The sequence below is a fragment of the Musca vetustissima genome, unplaced genomic scaffold, assembly GCF_032173495.1.
Source record: "Musca vetustissima isolate MV318-11 ecotype Yass unplaced genomic scaffold, APGP_CSIRO_Mvet_v1 utg45094, whole genome shotgun sequence".
NCBI lineage: Eukaryota > Metazoa > Arthropoda > Insecta > Diptera > Muscidae > Musca > Musca vetustissima.
In genome coordinates, this window is record NW_026875591.1 from 10,832 (window position 1) to 21,903 (window position 11,072).

Sequence of the window (11,072 nt, forward strand, 5' to 3'; positions counted from 1 at the left end):
ACCGACTCATTGAAGGGGTCTTTTTGGTCCCCTTTTCCAGAAGTGAAATTTGTACATATAATGTATATGGGCAATATTGCCAATTTTTTAATATAGCTGAAGCGGAGGTTCACCCCTTTATAACTCGGGAATTACTTAAGTATATGAAAAAAAGTGAATAGTTTTGGTTTAATTGGTCTGTCGTGGCAAACTGTTCATGATATTGACCTCCAAACTTTATTTTAGTGGATGCTGTGTCTACTTTAATGTAAAAGATGTGTAAAAACAGGTAGAGGCGAACCAGTTTTTTTATGTTCTCTATCGATTTTGTGACTAAGCCACTCATTTCACCGTCTTCGTGTCAAAGTAAAACTAGAAGCCAACAAAATGGGGACTACGCCACTTATATATCATTTTTCAAAATTTTAACTGCATCTACCTTTAAATGATGCTGACATTTTGAAGCTCGATTTGACTGTTTTTTGAATTTTATTTCTAGTTTCAATGCGCAAACAGGAAATTCTAAAAATCGATTATAAGATTATTGTAGTCGCGAATCTGAGTAATTTGATATATATTTGTGTATGTATTATGCACAGCTTCAGAGTAATACTCATCCGAAGGTGGAAATTTTGTGCGATCAAATTTCTAAAAAACCTATTTTTCGGGCCAAATTTTTAGATCTGTCAACTGAATTTTTAGGTGTGTGTGTGTATGTCATTAATATAATGAAAATATTGATGTAATCGGCTATATTTTTTATTTTTCTCATATTTCGCGAAGATGTGCAACTTTATCGCGATTATTATAAAATATTCATATTCTTTTTTTACGGAGGAAGATCTATATCTACGTTTTTGGTCAATAAAATAAACGGTGTAATTTTAAGATTTTTTTTCTTATGCCCAAAATTAAAACCTCGATAACTTTTGCGCACATTAACCAAAAATTTGATTGCGAACGCTTTCGGAGTCAGAACATTTTTCTCTATATGTGTACCAAAAATCATTGATGTGTTACAAAAACAAAAAAGCTGATTTTTTGAAAATGGAATATTAAAAAATTGGCAATATTGTCCATATACCGAATATATAGTCATACATTTTGAACAAAAAATTCAAAATGTTCTTGCATTTTTTTCAAAGACATTTCCCAGTACTTTTTTCGACTAAGCGCATTAAAGTGACATGAAACTTATTGTTCGGTATATTATGTCAAAGAATAAAATATTCTACGTCAAATTCCACTGCAAGACCCAAAACAAACTATATATTTATATTCAATAGGGTTTAAGAAATTTCACGTCAATACTAATCCTTTAAAATAATCTTTTTATAATAATATTTAAATAATATATTTTTAAAAAATATTTAAAAATACCATACATTCCCCACTAATAAATAGTTGTGTTTAAAAAAAAAACTACAAACTGGGATTCAGCCTGACTATTTTGCAAAACCGAAATACAAATAGTATCCCAAATAACCCACCAAAACTACTAAAAACAAAATAGATAAATCTCTTTTTAATAATTTTCAATTTATTTAACTTTCAACAATTTTCAGATACTTTATTGTACAAAGAAAAATTACCGAATATCGGCGACAAACTCAAGGATGGCATTGGTCAAAGTTGTCGCCTATCAACAATTACACGAAAATTCCCCATAATTGAATGGTTGCCAAAATATGAGGCCAATTTTTTGTTACAAGATTTTATAGCGGGATTTACGGTGGGCCTGACAACAATACCGCAAGCAATAGCATATGGTGTCGTGGCTGGCCTTGAACCTCAATATGGATTGTATTCGGCATTTATGGGTTGTTTTGCCTATATTATTTTCGGTTCGTGTAAAGATGTTACAATTGGTAGGTGATTTTTACCCTAGGATCTCATGAAAATTATATTTTAACTATGATTTGTTATATTTTTTTATAGCAACCACTGCCATTATGGCATTGATGGTCCATCAGTATGCCATCTTGAGTCCGGATTATGCTGTTCTCGTGTGTTTCTTGGCTGGCTGTTTGATATTGCTGATGGGTCTTTTGAATTTGGGTGTTTTGGTGAGATTTATTTCAATTCCGGTGATAACAGGTAAGGAGAATTTGATTTTTTGATTTCTGAAATTTAAAATGCGGATTTTTTGTAAAACTTTAGGTTTTACCATAGCAGCTGCTACCACCATTGGAAGTGCCCAAATCAATAATCTTTTTGGAATGAAAAGTAAGTCTAAAGGGAAAATGAAAACTTTCTTCAATTCTACTAAAAGCAAAACTGACCATCAGATCATTTATATATAAGTCCACAAAAAACTCCCTTCAGCTCGTCTATAAAGACTCCCTTTAACTCGTCTATAAAGACTCCCTTTAACTCGTCTATAAAAGACTCCCTTCAGCTCGTCTATAATGACTCCCTTCATCAGCTCGTCTATAAAGACTCCCTTCATCAGCTCGTCTATAAAGACATTCTTCATCAGCTCGTCTATAAAGACTCCCTTCATCAGCTCGTCTATAAAGACTCCCTTCATCAGCTCGTCTATAAAAGACTCCCTTCAGCTCGTCTATAAAAGACTCCCTTCAGCTCGTCTATAAAAGACTCCCTTCAGCTCGTCTATAAAAGACTCCCTTCAGCTCGTCCATAAAGACACCTATCATCAGCTCGTCTATAAAGACTCCCTTCATCAGCTCGTCTATAAAGACTCCCTTCATCAGCTCGTCTACAAAGACTCCCTTCAGCTCGCCTATCAAAGACTCCCTTCAGCGTCTATCAAGACGCTCTTCATCAGCTCTTCTATGAAGACTTCCTTCATCAGCTCGTCTATAAAGACTCCCTTCATCAGATGGTCTGTAAAGACTCCCTTCATCAGCTCGTCTATAAAGACTCCCTTCATCAGCCCGTCTATAAAGACGCCTTTCATCAGCTCGTCTATAAAGACGCCCTTCATCAGCTCGTCTATAAAGACACCCTTCATCAGCTAGTCTATAAAGACGCCCTTCATCAGCTCGTCTATAAAGACGCCCTTCATCAGCTCGTCTATAAAGACGCCCTTCATCAGCTCGTCTATAAAGACGCCCTTCATCAGCTCGTCTATAAAGACGCCCTTCATCAGCTCGTCTATAAAGACGCCCTTCATCAGCTCGTCTATAAAGACGCCCTTCATCAGCTCGTCTATAAAGACGCCCTTCATCAGCTTGTCTATAATAACGCCCTTCATCAGCTCGCCTATAAAGACGCCCTTCATCAGCTCGTCTATAAAGACGCCCTTCATCAGCTCGTCTATAAAGACGCCCTTCATCAGCTCGTCTATAAAGACGCCCTTCATCAGCTCGTCTATAAAGACGCCCTTCATCAGCTCGTCTATAAAGACGCCCTTCATCAGCTCGTCTATAAAGACGCCCTTCATCAGCTCGTCTATAAAGACGCCCTTCATCAGCTCGTCTATAAAGACGCCCTTCATCAGCTCGTCTATAAAGACGCCCTTCATCAGCTCGTCTATAAAGACGCCCTTCATCAGCTCGTCTATAAAGACTCCCTTCAGCTCGTCTATAAAAGACTCCCTTCAGCTCGTGTATAAAAGACTCCCTTCAGCTCGTCTATAAAAGACTCCCTTCAGCTTGTCTATAAAAGACTCCCTTCAGCTCGTCTATAAAAGACTCCCTTCAGCTCGTCTATAAAATACTCCCTTCTGTCCTTCTATAAAATACTACCTTCAGCTCATTCATAAAGATTCCCTGAATCTTCATGAGGTCTTTATCCTGACACCTTAATTTTGTTGTGAGGGAACCCTTCGTCTTCTGCTCTCTCTTTTCTTATTTCTTCATTAATTTTAGTTTTTCTCCAAAGGCCCCTCAAATGAACTGATATCCGCATGGAAACATTTCTTTACCCATTTGAATGAAATCGGTTGGAATGATGCTGGTCTGGGAGTAACATCTTTAATATTTTTGCTGCTTATGAAGGTAAGATACATAAATTCCAAAATTTCCGAATATGGCATACTGATCATAAAATAATTTTTGTTCTTCTCTAGAAAACCAAAGATATTCCCTATGGCAATCGTGTGTTTTGGAAATATTTGTCGCTGTCACGCAATGCCTTGGCAGTAATAATTGGTACCTCATTGGCCTATGGGCTGAGTCGTGATGGCTACCAACCATTTCGAGTGACTGGAAATATAACAGCCGGATTGCCACCCTTTCGGCCGCCACCATTCCACACCATTGTGAATGGTACCGAAGTTAGTTTTGGTGAAATGCTAAATAATATTGGAGCCTCATTGGCCTCAATACCATTGGTGGCGATTTTGGAAATTGTGGCCATATCGAAGGCGTTTTGTGAGTGAAGATGCAATAAAATGTTCAATACAAAAAATAAAATTCGGAAATATTTTTCTTTTCAGCAAAGGGTAAAATTGTCAATGCCTCCCAGGAAATGGTGGCTTTGGGTATGTGTAACATTATGGGTAGTTTTGTTTCATCGATGCCCGTGACGGGCTCTTTTACCCGTACTGCCGTGAATAATGCCAGTGGTGTTAAGACCCCCTTGGGTGGAGCTGTTACCGGGGCTTTGGTTCTCATGGCCTTGGCCTTTCTTACACAGACTTTTTACTATATACCCAAAGCAACATTGGCCTCGATTATTATTGCTGCCATGATTTCGTTAATGGAATTCGATAAAGTTCGTGACACGTGGAGATCGAAAAGTGGGTACTTTAAAAAAAGCATTTCAAAGAAATAAATTTTATAAAAAAATGTTTTTTTTTTTTTAGAAAAGGACCTCTTCCCCTTTGTGGCCACACTGATACCCTGCCTATTTTGGAGTTTGGAATATGGCATTTTGTGCGGCATGGTGGCAAATATTTCGTATATCTTGTATAGCAGTGCTAAACCTCAAATGAAATTGTATATTGAAAAGGTAGGGGAGAGGAAGAGAGCTTCCGAATTTTTTTATTATTATTTATTCTGTAATTTCTTTACTAGATTTCCGATTACGAAGTTGGTGTAGTTGATGTCAAACAAAAGCTGGATTTCGCCTCGGCAGAATATTTGAAAGAAAAGGTTGTGAAATTTGTGAATCTCAATACGGTGAATTTGATTGTGATTTCGGGTCAGGAAATCAATTCTATTGATTATACCGTGGCAATGGTGAGTACGCACATACATACAAACATTTTTTAAACCTCTGTAAAAATTAAAAATTCAATCTACAGAACCTGGAGCGAAATCTTTATGTCTAAACAGCTCGTCTATAGAGACTCCCTCCAGCTCGTCTATAGGGACTCCCTCCAGCTCGTCTATAAAGACTCCCTGCAGCTCGTCTATTAAGACTCCCTTCAGCTCGCACATAGAGACTCGCTTCAGCTCGCATATAGAGACTCGCTTCAGCTCGCATAAAGGGACTCCCTTCAGCTCGCCTATAAAGAGACTCGCTTCAGCTCGCCTATAGAGAGACTCGCTTCAGCTCGCCTATAGAGAGACTCGCTTCAGCTCGCCTATAGAGAGACTCGTTTCAGCTCGCCTATAGAGAGACTCGCTTCAGCTCGCCTATAGAGAGACTCGCTTCAACTCGCCTATAGAGACTCCCTTCAGCTCGTCTATAGAGAGACTCGCTTCAGCTCGCCTATAGAGAGACTCGCTTCAGCTCGCCTATAGAGAGACTCGCTTCAGCTCGCCTATAGAGAGACTCGCTTCAGCTCGCCTATAGAGAGACTCGCTTCAGCTCGCCTATAGAGAGAGACTCGCTTCAGCTCGCCTATAGAGAGACTCGCTTCAGCTCGCCTATAGAGAGAGACTCGCTTCAGCTCGCCTATAGAGAGAGACTCGCTTCAGCTCGCCTATAGAGAGAGACTCGCTTCAGCTCGCCTATAGAGAGAGACTCGCTTCAGCTCGCCTATAGAGAGAGACTCGCTTCAGCTCGCCTATAGAGAGTGACTCGCTTCAGCTCGCCTATAGAGAGTGACTCGCTTCAGCTCGCCTATAGAGAGTGACTCGCTTCAGCTCGCCTATAGAGAGTGACTCGCTTCAGCTCGCCTATAGAGAGTGACTCGCTTCAGCTCGCCTATAGAGAGTGACTCGCTTTAGCTCGCCTATAGAGAGTGACTCGCTTTAGCTCGCCTATAGAGAGTGACTCGCTTTAGCTCGCCTATAGAGAGTGACTCGCTTTAGCTCGACTATAGAGAGTGACTCGTTTTAGCTCGCCTATAGAGAGAGACTCGCTTCAGCTCGCCTATAGAGAGAGACTCGCTTCAGCTCGCCTATAGAGAGAGACTCGCTTCAGCTCGCCTATAGAGAGTGACTCGCTTCAGCTCGCCTATAGAGAGAGACTCGCTTCAGCTCGCCTATAGAGAGAGACTCGCTTCAGCTCGCCTATAGAGAGTGACTCGCTTCAGCTCGCCTATAGAGACTCGCTTCAGCTCGCCTATAGAGACTCGCTTCAGCTCGCCTATAGAGACTCGCTTTAGCTCGCCTATAGAGACTCGATTCAGCTCGCCTATAGAGACTCGCTTCAGCTCGCCTATAGAGAGTGACTCGCTTTAGCTCGCCTATAGAGAGTGACTCGCTTCAGCTCGCCTATAGAGAGTGACTCGCTTCAGCTCGCCTATAGAGAGTGACTCGCTTCAGCTCGCCTATAGAGAGAGACTCGCTTCAGCTCGCCTATAGAGAGAGACTCGCTTCAGCTCGCCTATAGAGAGAGACTCGCTTCAGCTCGCCTATAGAGAGTGACTCGCTTCAGCTCGCCTATAGAGAGAGACTCGCTTCAGCTCGCCTATAGAGAGAGACTCGCTTCAGCTCGCCTATAGAGAGAGACTCGCTTCAGCTCGCCTATAGAGAGAGAGACTCGCTTCAGCTCGCCTATAGAGAGAGACTCGCTTCAGCTCGCCTATAGAGAGAGACTCGCTTTAGCTCGCCTATAGAGAGAGACTCGCTTCAGCTCGCCTATAGAGAGTGACTCGCTTCAGCTCGCCTATAGAGAGAGACTCCCTTCAGCTCGTCTATGGAGATTCCCTCCGCCGAATATTTAGAAGTGTTCCAAACGAAATGATAAAATTAAGTAATTTTAAATTTATTTTTTTCATAAACATTATTTTTCTTTCTTTTCTTCAGAACCTAATAACACTGCATGAAGATTTGAAAATTCTGAAATGTGATCTGATCTGTTGGAATTGGAATATATCGTCGGCTGGTGTGGTCTGCCGTTTGAAAAGTGAAATGCGTGAAATATTCCGCTTTGAAAAGTCCTTAGAAGAAGTTATTGCCAAATATCAACAATCACATTCCAATAATGTATCTGAAAATAGTGTCTACACTTTAGCGTAAATGTTGTTATTGTTGTTTTTGTTATTATTATTTTAAATTAAGTACTTAATAAAAATAAAATGCTGTATTTTAGTATAGAACGAAAGAAATACATTTTAAAGAATAATATTTTATAAAATCATAATTAGTTTTGTTTAAGAGATCTGCATTCAGGGCAGAGAATAGCTGAAAACAGAGACACAGGGTTATCCTTTTCGGGGTTTCAGCGTAAATGTAAATACAGCACATATAAAAATTCAATTTTCAAATGCACTCAACGATGTTTGGATATGGTTTAAGTAGGGATTGTTTAATGTGTTAAGTGTCCTGACAATGAACTAAATATTAGTCCATGATGGCTGCCTAATACAGCAACTAAAATATAATATGTAATGCGACATTACGTCTGGGGTTTTTTTGTCAGGATTTTTTTGGAAACTTCTATATTTATTACTTCATTAATAACTAGGCAGCCACTTGAAAAAAAGTGGTTTGGTTTGTTTTTATTTTTTTCTAAGAAATGGAGGTTCAAATTCCATAGTCAGACAGTTTGACCCCTTAATACGAATATTTTGGAAGAATGTAACAAAGGTTATGCCACGAAGATCGAATATTTTATATTGAAAAATCTTCCATGTATAGAACACCTTTATCAATGTATGTTATTAATATATATGATGTCAATATTTTCACACAATTAAAATTAAATATTTTTTTTTTTTGAAATAATGAAAATATAAATTAAAAAAAATAAAGTGTTTCGATTCCCACAAATATACCCAACGAAGTTCCGAGAAACAAGGGAAGTACTAGCATTGAAGTACATAAAATGAATAGAACATTTTATATGTTTTAAGTAGTGGTTGACCAGTGTGTTAAGTGTCCTGACCGGGTGTAATGGCAAAGGTCAAAGTATTTGGTGGTATAACAACAACAACACAACAGTACTCATGGCGACGTTGTGTCTGGGTATTTTGGAAGATCTTATTTTAATAACTTAATTAATAACTCTAGACATTCTAATTTTTAAGTGGTTGGGTTTGTTTTTATTTTCTTCTAAGAATTAGTGGTTCAAATTCCATTGGCAGTCAAATTGCCTTAATATAGAAATGTTGAAAAAAAAAATTCAAGTGTTTCTTCGTCTACAAAATTATAATAATTTTTGGAAGAAAATTTGTGCCGTTATGTGCCTGGGGCAGAATCACAATTTTTATACCCTCAGCACTATGGTTAATGAAAGTATATACAATTTGACACTGCTAAAATGTGCCTCTTCGAAATATTGGCTTTGGACCCCATGTTTCTTTGGAACAAATCCATTTCATACAATTTGGAATCGATCTACAAATGTCCGGCCGGCTGGTGTGCACGATAATTCTTGAAGCGAGTAATCAATTTCATCCAATTTTTGCACATCGTAATATTTCGTCCAAACTTAGTTCAAGTTCGAAGATAGGGAATATCGTGACCACTCCTTGTGGTACCTCCCACAAAAATTTTAAAATTGTTGCTGAATAATAATAATCATGCGGATTAATTTGTACTAAACTTTTATAGACGAGCTGAAGGGAGTCTTTATAGACGAGCTGAAGGGAGTCTTTATAGACGAGCTGAAGGGAGTCTTTATAAACGAGCTGAAGGGAGTCTTTATAGACGAGCTGAAGGGAGTCTTTATAGACGAGCTGAAGGGAGTCTTTATAGACGAGCTGAAGGGAGTCTTTATAGACGAGCTGAAGGGAGTCTTTATAGACGAGCTGAACGGAGTCTTTATAGATGAGCTGAACGGAGTCTTTATAGACGAGCTGAGCGGAGTCTTTATAGACGAGCTGAGCGGAGTCTTTATAGACGAGCTGAGCGGAGTCTTTATAGACGAGCTGAGCGGAGTCTTTATAGACGAGCTGAGCGGAGTCTTTATAGACGAGCTGAAGGGAGTCTTTATAGATGAGCTGAAGGGAGTCTTTATAGACGAGCTGAACGGAGTCTTTATAGATGAGCTGAACGGAGTCTTTATAGACGAGCTGAACGGAGTCTTTATAGACGAGCTGAACGGAGTCTTTATAGACGAGCTGAACGGAGTCTTTATAGACGAGCTGAAGGGAGTCTTTATAGACGAGCTGAAGGGAGTCTTTATAGACGAGCTGAAGGAGCTTTATGACGAGCTGAAGGGAGTCTTTATAGACGAGCTGAAGGGAGTCTTTATAGACGAGCTGAAGGGAGTCTTTATAGACGAGCTGAAGGGAATCTTTATAGACCAGCTGAAAGGAGTCTTTATAGACAAGATCAACATTTTCTATATTAATAAATCCAATATTACGCAAATGGAATGACCGATGTGATCCAAACTGTGCTAATCGTAATACTTCCTTCAAACTGAAAATTCGAAAATTCATTCCTTCTTGTGTCTCCACCACAAATGGTCAAATTTGTGCTGAAAATGTATTTCATAATACCATGCGAACAGAGCATGCGATTCAACGTAAAGTTTATTTTAATCATGCTGGGAGATGGGACTTTCATCTTATCTGTCCAGTCCTTCTGGGACCTGCCCCACAAAGGGTGAACAATTTTGAAATTTTGTAAATCTTATTTTAGGGGAACGTAATGTCCCAATTTCATCCAAACTTTGTGCATCGTAATATGTTTACCTAGCCTATATAAAATCCAAATAAGCGACCCATCGGTCAACTCCGTCTTGTATTTAACCCACAACAGCGTTATACAACGTCCGATTTGATGTCAAATATTCACATCGTAATATTTCTTTCAAATTTAATTTATTTATGGAAAATGGAACCCATTCTGGCAACCACTCCTCTTGCATATACTACCAATTTCTCTGGCCTGGGTCCTTCAGAGGTAAATATATATAGAATAGAAAACATATTTTTTTTACATTTTTCACACAAAGTGTATGAAACACCTCATTTTATACTCAGTGATATATAGGAATTTTGGTGCAACATTTACAATAAATCGGACGAAAATATATATGTGAGCTATATCAAAATTCGAAACGATTTTCAGGTTCATCATCATTCTAGACTTAATTTAGTACGCCATGCCAAGTTTCCTGAACATCGAAAGATATATGGGACTTTGGTGCACCATTTACATAAAATCGGACGAAAATATACATGGGAGCTATATCTAAATCTGAACCGATTTCCACGAAAATTAGCACACATCATTCTGGACCTAATTCAGTACCTTATGCCAAATTTCGTGCAAATCGAAATATATATGTGGATTGTGGTGGCCCATTTAGCTTAAATCGGATGAACATATATATGTGAGCTATATCTAAATCTGAACCGATTTGCACGAAACTTAGCACACATCATTCTGGACGTAATTCGTATAAATCAAAAGATATATAGGGACTTTGGTGCACCATTTACATAAAATCGGACAAAACTATATATGGGAGCAATATCTAAATCTGAACTGATTTTCACAAAACTTGGCACACATAATTCAGGACCCAATTCAGTACACTATGCAAAATTTCTTGCAAATCGAAAGATATATAGGGACTTTGATGCCTATATCGGATGAAAATATATATGAGAGCTATATCTAAATCTGAACCGATTTTCACCAATTTCAATAGGGTTCGTCCTTAGGCCATATACGTGACTTGTTCCAAATTTCATCCAAATCGGATCATAAATGCGATCTGTACTTTGTTAACAATTTAACATCTACAGACGGACGGACATGCGTAAATCGACTCAGAAAGTGATTCTATGCATATACTCAAAAGGAACCCAATGACATAATACCCGGTACCACAGT

General features: G+C 38.7%; 1 protein-coding gene across 1 annotated transcript; it reads left to right on the plus strand.

Annotated features, from left to right (window-relative positions):
• Positions 1 to 1,544: 1,544 nt before the first annotated feature.
• LOC133338093 (sodium-independent sulfate anion transporter) lies at positions 1,545 to 7,298 on the plus strand (the record flags this gene model as incomplete). The annotated part of the gene is made up of 9 exons (XM_061546278.1): positions 1,545 to 1,847; positions 1,918 to 2,076; positions 2,140 to 2,205; positions 3,826 to 3,941; positions 4,013 to 4,316; positions 4,382 to 4,684; positions 4,751 to 4,896; positions 4,962 to 5,126; positions 7,086 to 7,298. Coding segments are annotated over 9 exons (1,775 nt in total), but the record flags the coding sequence as incomplete, so codon positions are not given.
• Positions 7,299 to 11,072: the final 3,774 nt, after the last annotated feature.